Source organism: Capra hircus, chromosome 19 (assembly GCF_001704415.2).
Source record: "Capra hircus breed San Clemente chromosome 19, ASM170441v1, whole genome shotgun sequence".
NCBI classification, from domain to species: Eukaryota; Metazoa; Chordata; class Mammalia; order Artiodactyla; family Bovidae; genus Capra; species Capra hircus.
Window position 1 is genome coordinate 50927148 of NC_030826.1, and position 17959 is coordinate 50945106.

Genomic DNA, 17959 nt, shown 5'->3' on the forward strand with positions numbered 1-17959 from the left:
GGGGCTGGGCCACGATGCTCACACTGTCCTACCTGATCACCCGCTGCGCTGGCTCCATCCGGCGGGCCTCCAGGTGGCAGCGTCAGGTAACCAGCTGGGGCTGGGGTCAGGCCCCTGGGGGTGGGGGTGGGCATCTGTGCCTCTTCAGAGTCCCATCTGGGATTACAGGGCGAGGAGAGTGGTTCTGACTGCCCCAGGGTGGTCGCCTGGGGAGGGGGAATCCCTTGTAGACCTCGTCCCCAGCGGCTCCGTTATCTCAGGGTGCAGTCCAGGACAGGTCCGCAGGGACACCCCCAGAGGGCTCCTGGCCTCCTCCTTGCAGCCGAGGAAATCGAGCCCCAAAGAAAGCAAGGTCCTTGGGTCTGAGCACTGGGGGAGGAACCCAGGCCTCCTGGCTCCCAGGCCGGCTGCCTGTTCACAGGGGCAGCCCTACTGCAGCTCCGGGGAAGTCCTGCAACCCTTGGCTTCTGTTGCCCGCCTGGCAGTGGTCAGTCTGGGTCAGATAGGCCTGTGGCGCTGGAACTGGGGTTCTGCTTCTGGCCCAGGGCTCCTGGGGTACTTGGCTATGGCTCAGGAATGTGAGGGGGCTTCCTCAGACAGAGGTGGGTGGTAGGTAGTGAAGTTCAACATAGCAGCCAGGCCCAGGAGGGACCCAGCCTGGTGCCCAGGGCCAGGCTCTTAAGGAGTCCGGGGAGAGGACAGATGCTGGCCTGCCTGGGTCAAGATCCTGGGGCCCTGCAGGCAGACGGCTGTAGCAATTGACAGCGCCTGTCTGGGTGTGAAACTGGTTGGGGAGATGGGTTGTCAGGAATGCTTCTTGTCTGGGAGGGGTGGGGCACTTAGTTGCTTGTTCATGGGGGCAGGGTTGGGGGGATGATGGATCTCCAGCCATGACCCTGAAGCGACTGACCGTGGGTGCCCCACCCAGGGCGAAGGCTGCAGGGAAGTGGGGGTGCTGAGACGAGTGGGGGCTGACTCTGGATGGGCCGGGGCAGCTGGCCTCCAGCCGCACCCCACCCTACTCCCTGCCGCCGGTGCTGCCCGCCTCAGCCTGAGCCTGGTAGGCCTGGTGTGGACGGGCTGAGGCCGGGGGAGGCGTGGCTGCCCTGGGGCTCATGGCCCCCAACCTTGAGGCTCTGCCTGTGGGAGACAAACTGTCACCCCCCGCAACCAACACAAAACAAACCCTGCCCTCCTGGGGCAGCTGGTGTCCCTGGGGGAGGAGGGTAGCAGGGAGTGGGGTCTGTTCTCTGCCCCGAGGAGAGGAGGTGGGTGGAGGAGGCAGCTGGCAGGGGTGCTGGTGGGAGCTGGGCCCTGGGAAGAAAGGGGCCTTTGAGAGCTGGCCTGCACCCCTTGTTCCCTCCCTGCCCTGCCCCTCGACCCTCCCCGTTCTGGGGAGCCCTGGAGCTCACCGCGTACGTCGCCTGCTTGGCCCAGGAGTTTGAGAATGCCGAGGGGGAAGAGTACGCGGCCGACTTCTCGGCACAGGGCTCCCCGGCCGCAGCGGCTCAGAACGGGCCTGACGTGTACGTCCTGCCGCTCACCGAGGTCTCCCTGCCCATGGCCAAGCAGCCTGGGCGCTCAGGTGAGTGATGCCGTCCTGCCCTGTGGGCCCAGGTGGGAGGCTCAGGGGAGGCACGGGATTGGTTGTATCCCCTTCTGCTGGGACCTGGGGTGCTGTGAGCAGGCTTGGGCCAGCGGGGGCTGCTGGGCGAAGGGGCAGGGGTTGCCCCGTCTGGTCCTGGGATAGGCACTGGTGTGCTGGGAGGAGGGGCTTCTCTGTGGTCCCTAGGACAAGGGCTCCGGGAGCAGGGCCCACCCATTGCAAGGAGGGGCTCTTCGGGGTGGAGCCTTTTGCTCAGGACCCTGGGTGGGGGCAGGAGAGGCCGGGGTGGGTGTGTGCAGGCACAGGCGGGAGCCTTGGCTTCCTTGCTGTTTCTCCCACCAGCCCCATCCCATGTTCCCCCACCAGGGTGGCCACCCCCAGGGCAGATGCAGGGCCCAAACCACAGAGGTTAAAGGTCCGTGGCCAAGCTGGGCTTTGCACCTGCCTTTACCTGACCAAGGCTCTGAGAACTCCCAGTTGTGTCTCGAGGCTGTCTCCAGCCCTAGGAACCCTTCCCGACAGCTTCACGGCCAGGCCTGGGCGTGTCCCCAGCTCCTCCAGGCGCACTGAGTGGGATGTGAGGCGCTGGGGGGGCTCTGTTGGCACCAGGGCCTGTGATACTTGGCCTGTCCCACTGGCTTATGTTCTGGGCCCTACTGGGTCCTGCCCACAATGTTGCCCACCCTGGAGCCCAGCCTTCATCCTGGCTGGGGGCTTCCAAGATACAGGGCTGGGCCCTGCCCCCAGGCCCCATGACTATCACTCCCCACCCCCACCAGTGTCTCCTGGAGGAGAACTCACCAGTTAGGCAGGAATTTCAGGGCCCACAGGAGCACCCTATAAAATCTTGAAGGAGGGGTGACTGCTATAGGAGGCCCTCCAACCTTCCTGGGTGACCGTGGGAGTCTCTGCCTGTGCTGACACTGGGAGCCAGTATGGGCCAAGGGGTCCTCTCAGGGGACACTGTACATCTGGCCTGGGCCTGACAACTGCCCCTGGCCATATGTGTGCCTGGGACCCTGAGGAATCTTTGAGACCCAGCTTCTCCCATCCCTTAGGGGACTGTCCCTGGGGATGAGGGGGACAGAGACCCAGGGGAGGGCAGTGATCACATTTTCCATTTTACAGCTCTGCTCTGCTCTCTGTTGGGTACCCTGCTTCCAGGGAGGGAGGGAGATTTGGGTGGGCAGCAAGGGCCACCCCTCTACACTGTGGGAGAAGATGGCCCAGCCAGGCCTAGTCTTCAGGCTCCCTAGCATGGCTCCGTGGGCGCTGCCCCTAGGGTGCAGACCCCAAGACCCCTGGCCCATCCCGCCTTGCCCCCTGCAGCTCCCAGGAGAAACAGCTTTTCCACTGGCTGGCAGTCAGCATGCTCTCCTCCATCACTGCCCCAGGGTCCACTGTCAGGCCTGCTGAGCCTGCCTGGGGAGACGCCAGGCTGGAGGTGGAGGGGGCAGCAGGCTGGGGCCCAGGGGGAGGAGCCCTGGGACTCAGGGCCCAATGGGACCCCTTACCCCCAATTCTGCTCAACATTGAGGTCAGCACTGCCTGAGGTCTGCAGTCCCCGGGAACAGCCCCTCACCCTCCGAGTCTACTGGCTGGCCGGCTCAGCCTGCCTCCTGGGCCCTCTGGGCAGCTGGCGTGGGAGCAGAATTCGGGGAATCCCTTGGGGCACAGGCAGTGTGTGGGTGGGCTCAGCAGCTCTGGCCCTTCCTCTGGGGCTCTCTCTGACCCTTCCTCCCTGCTGACCTCACCCTGCCCAGCCCGCAGGAGAATGGGCCCAGTGTGTTCCGTACAGGGCTGTGCCAAGCAGCCCCCAACAAAGGAGCCTTTGGGGTGCCTGGCGCTGGAATGCCAGCCTGTGGCAGGGGTGAGGGGACGGGCCACTCCACTGCCCTCCTCCCCAAGGCCTCCGCCCCAGCCACACTGCCTGCCCGGCCTTGCCTCTGTGCTGGTCCTGGCTCCAGGCCCTGCTGTCTCCAGCCTGGCTTGTCCCTGTAGGTGGGGGCACAGCCTTCCCAGACCCACTCAGAAACATGCCCGGGTGTGGCTTGGAGGTCCACAGCTCCCCTGGGAAGCAGGCACCCTGCTCCTGATGGCAGCCCCCATCAGGAGGGAGCAGGGAGCTCCAGGCAGCTCCCCAGAACAGGCTAGGCAGGCAGCCTTTTTAGGGGACAGGTGAGAGAAGATGGGGTGATGATGGAAGCTGAGCTGGCATTCCTGAGCCCCCTGCCCTGTTACAGTGCAGCTGCTAAAGTCCACAGACCTGGGCCGGCACAGCCTTCTGTACCTGGAGGAGATTGGACACGGCTGGTTTGGGAAGGTGAGTTGCTGTCCCCAGGGTAGGTGGTGGCAGAGGCTGGCAGCATGGTCCCTTTTGCCTGGCAGGTGGAGTGGGTGGGCTGGAGACCTATTTCCTCTAGAAACCTCCCCAGTCCTGGGGTCCCCTCTTAAGGTGCACCCACTGAGCCCTCTCTGGGGGCCTCTGGGTCTGGCACCCCTTCTCCGCAGATCCTGGTATCATGATGGGAGGTACCTCTGACTGGGCAGAGACAGGGAGCAGCATCTTGGTCCTGGCTTCGCCCTGAGCACCAGGCTCGGGGGGACAGTGGGTCCATCTTCCTCACAGCAGACCCCCAGAGCTCTGAGAACAGCTAGGGACCTCGGGGGAGGCAGATAGCAAAGACAAAGTATTACAGCCAGGAGGGTTTGCCTAGAAAGGATCCAGAACCCATTTTGCAGATGAGTAAATTGAGGCCTAGAGGAGCCCATGGACAGAGGAGCCTGGAGGGCTACAGTCCATAGGGTTGCAAAGAGTGGGACACAGCTGAGGCGACTTAGCATGCACCCAACTTGCACAGAATGAGCCAAGCTTTGGCTGGAGGAGCAAGGCTAGGGGCGGAGCCTGGGGAGGGTGGTGTCTGCCCACCTGGTGATGCCTGCCCCACAGGTATTCCTGGGGGAGGTGAACTCAGGCATCAGCAGCACCCAGGTGGTGGTAAAGGAGCTGAAGGCGAGCGCCAGCGTGCAAGAGCAGATGCAGTTCCTGGAGGAGGCACAGCCCTACAGGTGGGTGGCCCTGGGGACCGGCTCCGCTGGAGGGGCTGGGGTGGGGCACTGCCCGGGAGGTGGGGGCGCAGGCCCTGCAGACAAAGGCGAGCTCTATGCCCTGCAGAGCCAGCCCCCTCGCCCCCTCGCCCCCTCCCTGCCCTGAGTGCGAGTCAAGGGTGGCTTGTTGGCTCCCGCAGGGCCTTGCAGCACTGCAACCTGCTCCAGTGCCTGGCCCAGTGCGCCGAGGTGACGCCCTACCTGCTGGTGATGGAGTTCTGCCCAATGGTGAGTAGCCTGCTCCCCCCAGTCCCTGCCCTGCGCTTCTGGAACATGGGACTGGCATCCTGCAGAGGGGCCTTGGCGGAGCCGGGGACCCCTCAGCCCCACCCTGTGGGCCTCACATCCCCCTCAAAGTGGGTCCAGGTGGCCCTGCACCACTGCCTTCCAGAGGTGGCCTGGGGCAGGAGGGAGGTGACCCCATTGCCACAGAGACGGCGGCTCTCAGGGCTGGGCCTCCATGGTGCCCGGGGTGGGGGTGGGGGCAGCTGCGTCCCCGGTCTGCCTCTGCTGCTCGGAGTCACGGCGATTTTCCCGAGGGGCACCCTGGCCTGTTTTGGAGGCTCAAAGCCCTCACGTCTGGTCCACAGTCTCACTCATACTTTAGTCTCCGGCCGTGACTGAGCCTGCTAATGGCCTCGCAGAGACCCTCTGACCCAGTCAGACAGATGCACACACATGCACACACGCACAGCTGAGCCGCCTGCCCAGGGAGGTGCCCTTCCTCAGACATGCGTCCCCCCACTGTCTAGTCTCTGGACTCGCAGGGCGTCCCCAGGATGGTCGGGTCCCCTGGAACTGGGCGGTGTCAGCAGGTCAGGGAGTTGCCCGTGGACCCTCTGGTCACCTGCCCTGGGTTCTGTCCAGGCTTGGCATCACAGCTTATGTGGCCCGACGCAGGATGTGGCCCTGCTGGCCCTCAGGGCTGCCTGGGGCCAGGGGTCAGCTTGGGGAAAGTGTCCCCTGCCCATAGGATCATCCTGCTGATGGCTGGCCTCTGGGAGGCGGACACAGGGGCTTCACTGGGCAGCAGCGGCCCCGCCGAGTTAGCAGGATGCCTGGTCTCCCACGGGCCCTGCTGGGGAGGAAGGGCCCGGGGGCGGGCAGCCGCTCCCCGCCGGCAGGTGACGGTGTTGCCCTTCTCGACAGGGGGACCTCAAGGGCTACCTGCGGAGCTGTCGGGTGGCCGAGGCCATGGCGCCCGACCCCCTGACGCTGCAGCGCATGGCCTGCGAGGTGGCCTGTGGCGTCCTGCACCTGCATCGCAACAACTACGTGCACAGGTGAGGGCGGCGGTGGCCCACCGGCTCTCGGCCCGGCCTCCACCCCTGCTCCGGGGCCACGGGACGGGGGGCCTCAGTGAATTGGCTAGTCTTTGTTCAGTCTCTTGGGACCACCGTGCAAAGGGATTTTATCAAATAAAAAGCACCAGGCAGAGGGGAGCTGGACACCTACTTCTGCAGGAGGCTTAATCGAGGGGATGCCCTCTGTCCACCTAGCCTGGGGAGGTACCCGTCCTTGGTCCCCACGGTGGTCAGCGCTGCCCAGTGGCCCATGCTGGCCCCCCTCCCTCCTCTTGTTTCCCTCAGGCCTCGGGGGGAGGGGTGGCTCTGCCCTGTTTCCCGCCCTGGCCCCCAAAGTTGGAAAGATGGGCCAGGGTCTGGCCTAGGGGGGTGTGCCTGAAGAAGTGGCGATGGACGTGGCCCCGCCAGCCCTGGACAGCGCACGGGCCGTCCTCCCCAACAATATCCTGGTGCTGAGTGATGACACACGCAACTCCAGCATCAGTGATTTTGTTGAAGAGGGCAGCTGCCAGCCTCCCGACTGCCCGCCGAGCCCACCCCACCCCACGCCACCCCACGCCAAGTGCCCATCTGTGGCTCCCGGCACAGCAGCACTTTGGCCAGTGGGTGCTGAGCCCACGTTTGCCCCAGTGCCCTGGGCCCCAGACTCCCATGGGGCCACCAGGCAGGCAGGGGAGAAGCCAGTAGCCAAGGCTGGCCTGGGTGGGAGATAAAGGCAGGGGTGAGCGGTCCCACTGGGTGGGCACTCCACAGCACCCCCTGCCTGGGGCCCTGTGTGGACAGGGCCAGGGCAGGACCCCATGGCTCTCCACTTCTCCACTGACGCCTGCCTCCAGGGAGCAGAGGGTGGCAGTGTAGTGGGCCGGAGCAGACTGCTGTGTCCCCGGGCTGGCCCGCCCCCAAGGGACAGGTCAGCAGACTGGTGTCTGAGGAGAAGCAGGGGAGTGGATCGGCTTCCTGTGAGGGAGGCCCCGTCCAAGGAGGGCCCTCGGGTACCTTGCAGCCAGCCCTGGCCTTGTGTCTCTTGTCTGCATTCTAATGTGTGTTGCCCATCTACTCAGACCCTCGAAGTGTCCAGGCTGGTGCTCTGGAAAGGGGAGGGTGGGTGGGCAGCCTCTCGGATGCCCCTTTACACTCACCCACCGAACTGAACCCAGGACAAGCAGCCCAGCCCCCTCGGTGTCCTGGACGTGCTCCCCCCCACACACTGGCACTGCCGGCTGACCCCACCCTCCCGCCCCCAGTGACCTGGCTTTGAGAAACTGTCTGCTCACGGCTGACCTGACAGTCAAGATCGGCGACTATGGCCTGTCTCACGGCAAATACAGGGTGAGTGGGGGGGGCTGGGCCAGGGCAGGGCCAGCCATGTGGCCCAGGGTGACCCTGTCCCACGTGCCAACAGGAAGACTACTTCGTGACGGCTGACCAGCTGTGGGTGCCGCTGCGCTGGATCGCGCCTGAGCTGGTGGACGAGGTGCATTGCAATCTGCTGGTGGTGGACCAGACCAAGGCCAGCAACGTGTGGTGAGTGTGAGCCCACAGCCCCCGTGAGGACGCCAACAATGCCCTGTCTGTCTGCGCCCGCAGCCCTTACGGCTGCCCTGCCCTAGTCGAGTGAACGTGCCATGAGGACCTGGGGCACGGAGGGGCTGAGTCCCACCTGCCCACCAGCAGCCTCCCTGCTGTTGGCAGGGAGGCACACTGGCCACTCAAGGCAAGGGCACGTGTGTGAGGCTGTGCTTGTCTGTCCAGCCCTGTTGCTGTGTAGGAGGTGGCCAAACACGGCCCCAGGTGAGGTCATGGGGGTTCTGGAGCCACCTGTTGCTGCTGGTGCCAAGGCTCACGGCAGCAGGGTGGGCAGAGCTGCAGGGTCTGTGGAGGAAACCCTGCCCCCCTCTCCCCTCCCAGGATCTACTGGGCCGATGCCCGGAGACGGCAGGGTCAGAGTAGCAAGTTGATGAGATGTGGGGCATCGTGGTGGCACCTGTTCCCGTGAGACGGGTGGGTAGGGGCTGGGGGTCTCCTGTGACCACAGCCGGAGGCGCTAGGCTGGCAGGTGTTTGGACCCAGTACTGCAGCCTCTAGAGGCTTGGCCATGGTGGTCCCCTGTTCCTGGTCTTGACCCATCTCTGCTTCCCTCTCCTGCTCCCTTCCAGCCTGAGGCCTGTCTGGCTTCCCTCTGCTCCTGATAAACCTTCAGGGCCTGGATCCAGGGTTCAGCCCTCCTTCCTCCAGGGGTCTCCCCTGAGCCACTAATTGTGCCCCCGACATGGACACTCCACTTCCCCACTCGACTCTCCATGTGGCTGACTGTCCCCTGCCTGCTCACTCACCCACACTGACTGGTGTCCCCAGATGGCTTTGGCCAAGGCCACTGTGACTTCTCTAGTGCCAGACGATCTCTGTCCCTCATGCCCCAGCCTCCCAGGATGGCCTGGGGTGCCCAGGAGCTGGCGGAAGCCACCACCCACTAGAAGGATCCCAGTTGCCTTCTCCCAGCCCTCAGTGTGCTGACTGCCTGGCCAGTTCCCCTGGCCCACTCACGCTGATTGGGGTGTCCCTAGCCCCCCCAGCTCCCTCCCTCCAGCCTCCACAGGAGCCTGGCGGGACTGGGAGCTTCTCCAGGGCAGCTCCTGCCCCTGGCAGTGTCTGGGTTTCAGCCCAGCATGGGGATGAATGAATGAACAAATGGAATTGGTTGGTGGGAGGCCAGTCTGGCTTTTATTTGTCCAGGCACCCTGGGCATGGGCTCAGACCTGCTCAGGTGGCACATCCTGTCCGTTTACTGAAGGAAGGCGCTGTCTTCTGGTCACGGGTGTGATGATGGGAGCTGCCCTTGGCATCCAAGGCTTTGAGAACATGTGGACAGCCCTCTGATAGCCATCATCCTCACAGGTCCCTGGGCGTGACCATCTGGGAACTCTTCGAACTGGGAGCGCAGCCCTACCCCCACCACTCGGACCGGCAGGTGCTGGCCTATGCTGTCCGAGAACAGCAGCTCAAGCTGCCCAAGCCTCAGCTGCAGCTGACTCTCTCCGACCGCTGGTGAGGCCCCCAGTGCCAGGCAGGGGTGGGGTGTCCCCGGTGGGAAGGCCAAGGCAGAGAGGGGTGCTCTGGGTCCCCGGAGCCTACCTAAGTGGCTCTTCCTGACCACCTGGGTTCCCAGCTCGCCCTGGCTGCCCCCTGGCTAACAGTGACCTCTGGGCCACTTCCCGTGCCCTCAGTGGAATGGCTTCTTTACCCAAAACGCAGATTTGCCTGCAGGCCTGGCAGGGATGAATGAGCTCGGGGAACTGTGCCCTGATCCATGCCATCTCCCATTTTAGGAGACTCCCTTAACTACCCCCCAGGGGCTCCTGAGTGTGAGCAGGAGGGGGAACCAAGACTGGCTGGGGGCAGACTGGCTCACTCCTTAGGGCTGGGGTCCTGGCTGGGCAGTACCACCTGTGGGGGGGGGGGCAGGGGCTGAGCCCCAGGGCATCCCTTCGCGCAGGTACGAGGTGATGCAGTTCTGCTGGCTGCAGCCTGAGCAGCGGCCAACGGCGGAGGAGGTGCATTTGCTGCTGTCCTACCTGTGCGCCAAGGGCGCCACCGAGGCGGAGGAGGAATTCGAGCGGCGCTGGCGCTCACTGCGGCCCGGTGGCGGCAGCGCGGGTGCCGGGTTAGGGGTGGCAGGCCTGGCCCTGGGGGGCACAGGTGAGCTGCTCGCCACCTCCTCCTTCCCGCTGCTGGAGCAGTTCGCTGGCGACGGCTTCCACGCGGAGGGCGACGACGTGCTGACAGTGACTGAGACCAGCCACGGCCTCAACTTTGAGTACAAGTGGGAAGCGGGCCGCGGCACCGAGGCCTTTCCGCCACCAGAGGGCGCCCTGAGCCCGGGCCGAGACGCGCGGCTGCAGGAGCTCTGTGTCCCGGATGGCGCGCCCCCGGGCGTGGTGCCGGTGCTCAGCGCTCACAGCCCCTCGGTGGGCAGTGAGTACTTCATCCGCCTGGAAGACCCTGCGCCTGCCGCGGACCATGACCCCGACTGCACTGGCTGTGCCCCCAGCGCGCTTGCCGCCGCGCTGGGCCCCGATGGTAGTGACCACGATGATGACTCTGACGGGAGCACGGCCGCCTCGCTGGTCATGGAGCCGCTGCTCGGCCACGCGCCGCCCGTGGATGGCCCCTGGGGCCACTGCGACCACTACCCCTGCAAGAGCCACGCCCGTGACCTGTCCTGCGCCTCCCGCTCACCCTCACCGGAGACTCCGATGTTGGCGGAGCCTGGAGCCGAGGATATCGACTGGGGTGTGGGGGCCTTCTGCCCCCCGTTCTTTGAGGACCCCCTGGGCATATCCCCCTCGCAGAGCTCTGGGGACCGACTATCTCCAGGTGGGGAGGAGCTGAGGGAGGCTGAGGCGTCCAGAGCCGCCCAGTACAGACACTGGAGCTCCAACGTGTCTGCCAACAACAACAGTGGCAGTCGAGCACCGGAACCCTGGGTCCCAGGCCTCTCAGGCTACACGGACTGCTGCCCTGGTGTGAAGCAGACTTTGTGGGCCATCCCTGAGCTGGGCCATCCTCTGACCCCAGAGGATCCCAGAGAGCCTCTCCTTGGGCCAAAGGGGGCCTCCTTGGGTCAGGAGCTGGGCCACTGCCTCGGCCTCCCCCATCTCTATCCTGCTGAGGGCCTGACACCTGCCCCCTGCCTGGTCGCCTCTCCCTGGACAGAGGCAGCCGTAAGTGGGGGTGACAGCCCCCAGGCAGAGCCCAGGCTCGCAGAGGAGGCCGAGGGCTCTGCTGGACTCCAACTGCCCCTTCCCTCTATCCCATCCCCATCCCAAGAGGGAGCCCCACTTCCTGCTGAGGAGGCCAGCACCCCGCCCACCCTGCCTGCCTCACCCACGCCCACTGGAAGCCAGGCACCTGCCACCGAGCCAGCCCAGACCCGCGACAGCGGCAGCAGCTCCCCTGAGCTGGAGGCTCCAGGGAGTGAAGATGAGGACACAACTGAGGCCACTTCTGGTGTCTTCACTGACTTGTCCAGTGATGGCCCACAGGCTGAGAAACTAGACGTGACCCCAGCTTTCCGCTCCCTGCAGAAGCAGGTGGGGACCCCCGACTCCTTGGACTCCCTGGACATCCCGTCCTCGGCCAGTGATGGCGGCTGTGAGATCTTCAGCCCATCAGCTGTCAGCACCCCTGGCGGGCAGCTCCGAGCCCTGGACAGCGGCTATGACACGGAGAACTATGAGTCCCCCGAGTTCATACTCAAGGAGGCGCATGAGCCCTGTGAGCCCGAGGCCTTTGGGGAGCTGGCCTCAGAGGGTGAGAGCCCGGGGCCCGAGACTCAGCTCTCTGCCTCCCTAGGTGGCCTCAGTGAGAAGAATCCCTACCGTGACTCTGCCTACTTCTCAGACCTGGACACGGAGCCAGAGCCCCCCGTGGGCTCCAAGGAGAAGCATGGAGGTGTTCTGGTCCCTGGGCCGAAGCCTGGTCTGGAGAGCCTGAAGAGCCCCAGGATGCAGTCTGCACAGCCCTCCCCTGAGCTGGGGGTGCCCGGGGAGGCACAGGGCACTGGACCCAGGGAGGTGCCACCACTGCCACTGTCACCGCCTGAGGACTCTTCCCCAGAGCCAAGCGCCTGCCCCACAGGCCCCAGGCAGGAGCCTCCCTCGCCCCAAGACCCAGCTCAGGTGCCGCCCATGCCCAGCCCCGTGAGTTCTAAGATTTTCTTGCTGACTCCAGTCCGGCCAAGCTCAGAAAGCCACCACCCAGAGCTCCAGGAGACCCTGGGTCTGCTGTCAGGGTCGAACCTGCAGGAACGGACTGGGGGCCCAGGTGCCTCCAGAACCCCGCTCTGCCTGGCCCTGCCTGGACTCCCTGTGGCCCCGGAGGGGCGGCCTGAGGAGGAAGAGGAGGACAGCGAGGACAGTGACGAGTCGGATGAAGAGCTCCGCTGCTATAGCATCCAGGAGCCGAGTGAGGAGAGCGAGGAGGAGGTGCCGCCCGTGCCGGTGGTGGTGGCAGAGAGCCAGAGCGCGCGCAACCTGCGCAGCCTGCTTAAGATGCCAAGCCTGCTGTCCGAGGCCTTCTGCGAGGACCTGGAGCGCAAGAAGAAAGCTGTGTCCTTCTTCGACGACGTCACTGTCTACCTCTTTGACCAGGTGGGCAGCCGCCCTGGGCTTGGCGTGGGGAGAGGGGGCTCTGTGGTGGGACTGGAAGCCTTGGGCGACAAGTGTTGCTTTGATTCCCCCAGGAAAGCCCCACCCGAGAGCTCGGGGAGCCCTTCCCTGGTGCCAAGGAGTCACCCCCGACGTTCCCAGCGGGCAGCCCAGGCTCCCCCAGTGCCTCCTGCCGGCCGCGGCGGGCTGACCCCTCCCCTGAAGCCCCTGGGACTGAACAGGGTGAGCTAGGGGCGGGGCGAAGCGGAGGGGCGGGCCCCGGTGGAGGCGGGGCGATGTGGCCTGTGGCTCATTTGGTGGGCGTGGTCAGGGCGTGGCATGCTCTGGGCGGGGTCTCCCCATCCCATCCTATCCACAGCTGACTACAGGTTTCTCGCAGACGGAGAGTTCGAGTGGAATGATGGCCTCATGCTGACGTCGGCCCAAGAGCCAGCCTCGCGCATCCCCGCCGAGACTCCCAAGCCCGTCGCGCCCAGCCCCTTCTCGCGCTTCACCGTCTCACCAGCGCCTGCGTCCCGCTTTTCCATCACGCACGTCTCCGACTCGGACTCCGGGTCCGTGGGAGGTAAGACACTGGTTGGGCACCGAGGCCCTGTGCTCATTATTTCTTGTTTTCTGGACAAGCTCAGTTTTCAGATGGGGGAACTGAGGCTCGGAGAGGTCAAGTCACGTCAGGCCTGTTTGTTGTGGCCACCTTGGTGTGTGTTCTCTCCTCCCTGGGGAGATGTAGTGCCCCAGACAGAGCTGACTGGGCCCTCCCAGGACTAGGCTAGATGCCCGCTCCCTCCCAGCACACCTCATATCTGATGGCTCTTGTCCAGGGGAGATGGTGACGGTGGCGGTGGTGGTGGTTCAGGTTCCCAGGTGGGGCCCTACTTAGGGGCCTTAGCTTACCCCCTCCTCCACGCTCCACCCCTGTCAGCCTCAGACCAGGTGGTCTCATCCCTGCCCAGTTGCCCTCGCCTCCCACCCCCATTCTGCTGGGCTTCCCTGAAAGCTCAGCTCCACTAGTATGCCCCTAGTCGTCTCATCCCCCAGGCAGACCCAGCCCTTCCCCCTGCTGCCCTTGACCTGTGGGTGCAGCTGCTAGCGAAGGACCTGCCGGCCTGTCACACAATGTGTCCTTAATGGATGTCTGAACAAGCACAGCTCACCAGGAGGCGGGTGTGTGACCCTGGCCAGCCCAGCTCTCTTTGGGTCTGTCGGGAGAATTTCAGAGGGCTGATGCTGAGTTTTGTTGGGCCCGGTCCTTGGGGATGCAGTAGGAAGAATATATTATCTAGCTCCCACCTAGACAAGCAGGCTGGCAGGCCTGTTGCAGCCTTAGCTGTTCAGTGGCCCCCAAGCCAGGGATGGAGGCCAGGTGGGAGTCCCTGAATCCCCAGTGTTTCCTCAAACACTCATGTGTTTGCCAGGTCCTACAGCAGGTGCTGGGGGCAGCTGTAAAGAGGCTTGAGCCCCAGGCGGCCCCTGCCCCCCTTGGAGCCTCTGCTGGTCCTGTCCCTGGCAGCAGCGAGGATGGACTGAGTGGTGGGGACTTTGATCCTGGCCGTGGTCAGCAGCAGCAGCTTCCAGCGCTTTGGTGCCCCCCTTGCCGTGCCCTGCAGGAGCAGGGCGGGATGAGGCCCCTCTCTGGCCCTGGTCGGTGGAGCATCTGTGCACGGCAGCCCCATGCTGCCCTGGGGGCAAGATCTGTCCTGGACACTTGGGTTTGCTGCTAGCCCCTAGGGATGCCCGACTGCCCTCCCCCTGCCCGCCGCAGCTGCCCCCTCTGCCCTGGACCCTGCTGTCAGACTGCTTGGCCCTGCCCATGGTTCCTATGGTGCACTGCAGGCTGCTGTGTCCCCGCTGCAGGTGAGAGGGCAGGCACAGGCCCGCTGGGACGGCCTCTCCCTGCCTGCTTCACCCCTTCTGCCGGTTCAGGGTTTGCTCAGTGCAAGAAGAGGTCACCTGGCTCAGGTGACCCTGCTCCAAGTTGGTGGCTGTTTCCCTTTCACTGAGTCAGCTAGACCATAAGCTCTCCCTTCCTACAGGGTCTGGACCAGCTCCTGTCTGGGTCCCACTGGAGCCCTGCGAAGGGGCCGAGGTGGGCAGCCTGAAAGATGGGGGCTTTCAGGTCGCAGTCTTGCCGCTGCAGCCCTGTCTGGAGGTGCCCATGGCTCCCCTCTGCAAGGTAGTGCCCAGCCCTACCCAGCTGCCAAAGCAATGTGGGTGCACCCATGGTCAGCGTCAGGGGACAGGTTCCTGCTGCAGGAGTCGGGCAGTGGGAAGGGGTGGGGCAGCACAGGGCGTATTTTTGTAACCGCTGTTGTCAGAGCCAACGGATATGGGACGCTTTTAAGTTATTGTTGCCAAAGAGACGTAAAGTTTATTGTTGCTTTCGGGGTGTGGGCGGGGACTTGTTTCGGGTTTTTTGTTTATTAGTTTGAGGCTTAGGATGCTGGTACAATGATCTTGTTCCTTTTTTGTCTGTTTTTTAAGAGAAATCAAAGCTAAGGAAAAAGCCTTCATGCTAAGCGTGTGTGTTCTTTTGGAGTCTGCAGATGAAGCTCTGGGCAGGATGGGGCCTGGGCTGTGCTGGGGTGGGGGCGAGTCCCTGTAGTCCCTTGTGACCACTGGGTCAGTGCAGGAGGGAGGCCACTCTCTTTACCCCGCTGTCCCTGGCACACCTTGGTGAGGGAGACAGTTACCTTGGGCCCCCAGTGTGCCCGGGTGGGGGTGTCTTCCCAGAGCAGGGCGGGGGCACTGACACCCACAGCCCTCGCTTCCTGCCTGGTAAGCAGGCCCTGCCTAGGTAAGGCTGAGCGGGGGGACCCCTCTGGGAAGCTCTTCCCCCTGCCTTTCCCTCAGCATGGGGTGGTGGGGGGCGGGGTGGTGAGCCGGGAGCAAGGTGGGGTGTGAGGAGGTGGGGCACCTGTGCACCCTCACCTTGACCATCTGTCTTAGGACCTTGCCTCACTCCACCTGGCCCGCCTCCAGCTTCCGCCAGGTGAGAGACCTCCGGAGCGCCCCCCAACCCCAATCCCGGCTTTGTGTTCTGAGGTGTGGGCAGGCTGAAGGTGGTGCAGGGCTCCTAAGCACCTCCGTGGAGGGTCTGGGAGGTGAGCGAGCGCTGCCTGGGACATCTCCTGACGTAAGGACTGCTGTCACCAACGTGGTTAGCTTGGCTGTATTTCAGCCTCAAACATCAAATACCACAGACCCAGAAAAGTTTCTAAAATCTTGTATTTCAGCTGAAATAGGGAAGCAGCCAGGGCATCAATGGGGGAGGCCCACCCAGGCCAGGACGCACACAGCTTGGGGACCCAGGCCACAGCACTGATCTCCCTCCTTGGGGCCAGGGCGGAGAGGCGGGCCCCTGCAGCCATTTCTGGGTGGGAGTTCGGGTATGGGCAGGGAGAAGCCCCCCAGACTGCCGGTGGGCACACGGAGACCCAGCAGAGCCCCGGGCAAGAGTCTGCCAGGAGGTGCGCGTCCTTAATAAATCCGTCTTCTGAGACAAAGGAGCAGGCCCGCCCCTCCCCGCACCCTTGTGTCCTGCCTGCAGGCACGCACAGGTGAGTGGCCTCATGATTGACCGGATAGGGGCTCCCCTTCAGCTACAAGCCGATGGGATGGCGTTCTGGGCACCCTGGTGGCTCCCTGGCCCACACAACAGACATGCCTGATCCGAAAGGTTGGCCCCAGGGCCCGGGGCCAGCCCCCCTCATTCTCCTCAACCACGGCCCAGGTGCCACCTCCTGACCCTGTGGGGAGAGCCAGGGTTCAGCCCAAGCCAGACTGAGGTAGGGGCAGAGGGTTTGGAAGGAGGGAATTCTCTAACAGGGAATAAGCCGACTGTAACAAAACAGGTTGCAGGGCGGGGCAGGGAAGGGGACCCACAGGCAGTGGGCGCAGACGCGGTGGTCAGCTGAGGAGCGGGGCAGACCTGTCGTTGGTCACTGTCGGCTTTAGCTGGACGCTGGCGAAGGGGTTCCTGAGGACAGGAGAGAAGAGCCATTTCAGTGGTTTTTCAGGAGAGGTGCTGCGTGCTGCCCTAGGCTGTGGACAGCACCAACCCCCGCCCAGAGGTCAGCCTCCCAGCTCAGAGCTGGGGTGGTGGAGGCCCCGCCTGCACGGCCCGCTGAGCCCCAGCACACCACCCTCTGCTCCCAAACCTGTCCTGCCTCGAACCATAGGCCCTCCCAGGACAGGGCGGGTCAGCATGGGGGGCCCTCTGCTCCTTCCACATGCACCCCAGTCCTCTCTTTGTGGCCCGAGACAGCCCCCTACGAGCTGCATCCGAGCTCAGCGTGCAGAACTCCCCCAAGGCCCAGTGTCCCCCCCACCCGCCTGAGCAGCAGCTGAGCCCGTCTGCAAGGACACGGCCATCAACACACAGATAGCTCAGCAGAGCACACAAGCCCGGCCCATGCGTCCCGGGGGCTTGGAGTGGCCGGTCCCACACCCACATGACAGACAAGGCGCAGGCGGTCGTGGCGAAGGGGCTGGCAGGGGGGATGCCCACAGCCCCTGCAGAGGGGCTGACCATCTCCTCAGAGAGGAGCCGTTCCACCCCTGGGTGCCGAGACGGCGGCTGACGGACAGACAGATGCACCAGACAAGGGGCTGAGACAACGAGAGGAGTGCAGGGTGGGGCCGGCGTCCGGCCTCGAGCTCATGGAGGCCTGTCCTCCTCGGGCTCCCAGTGGGCTCGGAGGACCCCGCCCGGGCGGGGACAACACAGGATATCAGGCAGCCCTGGGGCGACAGCACGGAGGGCACGGAGGACACGGAGGGCTCAGCACAAGCGGAGCCGTTACCTGGGGTGGGGGTGGCCTTCGGCGCGGCCGGGTGTCCGTGGGAGCTGGGCAGGCACTCCATCCAGGTGCCCAGGAAGAGCACGAGGAGGGGCACCCTCGTGTGTGGCTGAGGACCCGGCACTTTCTGAAACACTGAGGCACACTGGACTTAGCTGTTTAAAGGTCAACTAGGGAGAAGAGGCTGATGCAGCAAAGCATGGCTTCCGTGTCTCCAAGACACTGCCCGACAGCTGGCAGCACCCACGTCGGCCTCGGTTCCACCCCTGCCTTGGCGCATTTGCACCCAGCTGGTGGGGCCGTGGGCTCCCTCTCTCAGGGCCTCTCTCTGGTCTCCTTGGTTCTGGTCTGTGCAGATACGCTTCGGGCAGGGACCGCCTGGCGGTTCTGCTGTGACCAGGGTCATGGCCCCTGGGACAGGGTGCAAGGCAGCCATGGGGGCTGCTGCCCTGATGGGACTCTGGTCCTGGAGGAGGGCTCTATGCCCTTGGCTGTCCCCAGCCAGGGTCAGGGCAGGCAGTCCCGGGGGGCCTAGAAGTGGGGTAGGTTTGTCCATCCAGAGCTGGGGACCCAGCAGAAGTGGGGACCCAGAGAAGGGAGGATGGCACATGTGCTGATCAGAGTTGGGGGCAGAAGGGGGCGCTGGCCAAGTGTGTCCCGACACACCTGCAGTCTCATCAGAAAGGGTCGGTGACCAGCCTTGTGTAAATTAGCGAAGTCAGAATGCACCCTCACACCCTATACAAAAACCAAACTCAAAATGGTTGAAAGACTTAAATGTAAGACATGACACCATCAAACTCCTAGGAGAAAACATAGGCAAAATATTCTCGGACATAAATCATACCAATGTTTTCTTAGTCTCCCAAGGCCACAGAAACAATAGCAAAAACAAACCAATGGGACCTAATCAAACTTACCAACTTTTACACAAAGGAAACCATGAACAGACAACCTACGGCCTGGGAGAAAACA

General features: G+C 64.2%; 2 protein-coding genes and 1 non-coding gene across 8 annotated transcripts in view; 2 read left to right on the forward strand and 1 right to left on the reverse strand.

The window, feature by feature from the left end:
* The window catches only part of AATK (apoptosis associated tyrosine kinase), a 39872-nt gene extending 25182 nt beyond the window's left edge, over nt 1–14690 (forward strand). For 2 of the 4 annotated variants that reach the window (XM_018063621.1, XM_018063624.1), the window contains exons 3-14: nt 1438–1585; nt 3850–3929; nt 4557–4675; nt 4855–4942; nt 5864–5997; nt 7263–7347; nt 7421–7542; nt 8914–9063; nt 9512–12167; nt 12260–12407; nt 12565–12750; nt 14219–14690. In XM_018063621.1, the coding sequence (XP_017919110.1) occupies nt 1438–1585; nt 3850–3929; nt 4557–4675; nt 4855–4942; nt 5864–5997; nt 7263–7347; nt 7421–7542; nt 8914–9063; nt 9512–12167; nt 12260–12407; nt 12565–12750; nt 14219–14487 (4185 nt within the window). In that variant the 3' untranslated portion in view covers nt 14488–14690. Of the gene's footprint in view, nt 1–1437; nt 1586–3849; nt 3930–4556; nt 4676–4854; nt 4943–5863; nt 5998–7262; nt 7348–7420; nt 7543–8913; nt 9064–9511; nt 12168–12259; nt 12408–12564; nt 12751–13600 lie in introns of all 4 variants that reach the window. The other 2 variants (XM_018063623.1, XM_018063622.1) reach the window with 2 other exon arrangements.
* On the forward strand, nt 6438–6529 carry MIR338 (microRNA 338). Its single transcript, NR_129708.1, has one exon. It is a non-coding gene; the product is annotated as a microRNA 338 (primary transcript).
* The window catches only part of BAIAP2 (BAI1 associated protein 2), a 64042-nt gene continuing 61475 nt past the window's right edge, over nt 15393–17959 (reverse strand). Inside the window, exon 15 of one of the 3 annotated variants that reach the window (XM_018063628.1) lies at nt 15393–16161. Coding sequence is in view for 1 of the 3 variants with exons in the window: in XM_018063625.1 (XP_017919114.1) it covers nt 16092–16161 (70 nt within the window). In the remaining 2 variants the exon portion in view is untranslated. The remainder of the gene's footprint in view (nt 16162–17959) is intronic. The other 2 variants (XM_018063625.1, XM_018063630.1) reach the window with 2 other exon arrangements.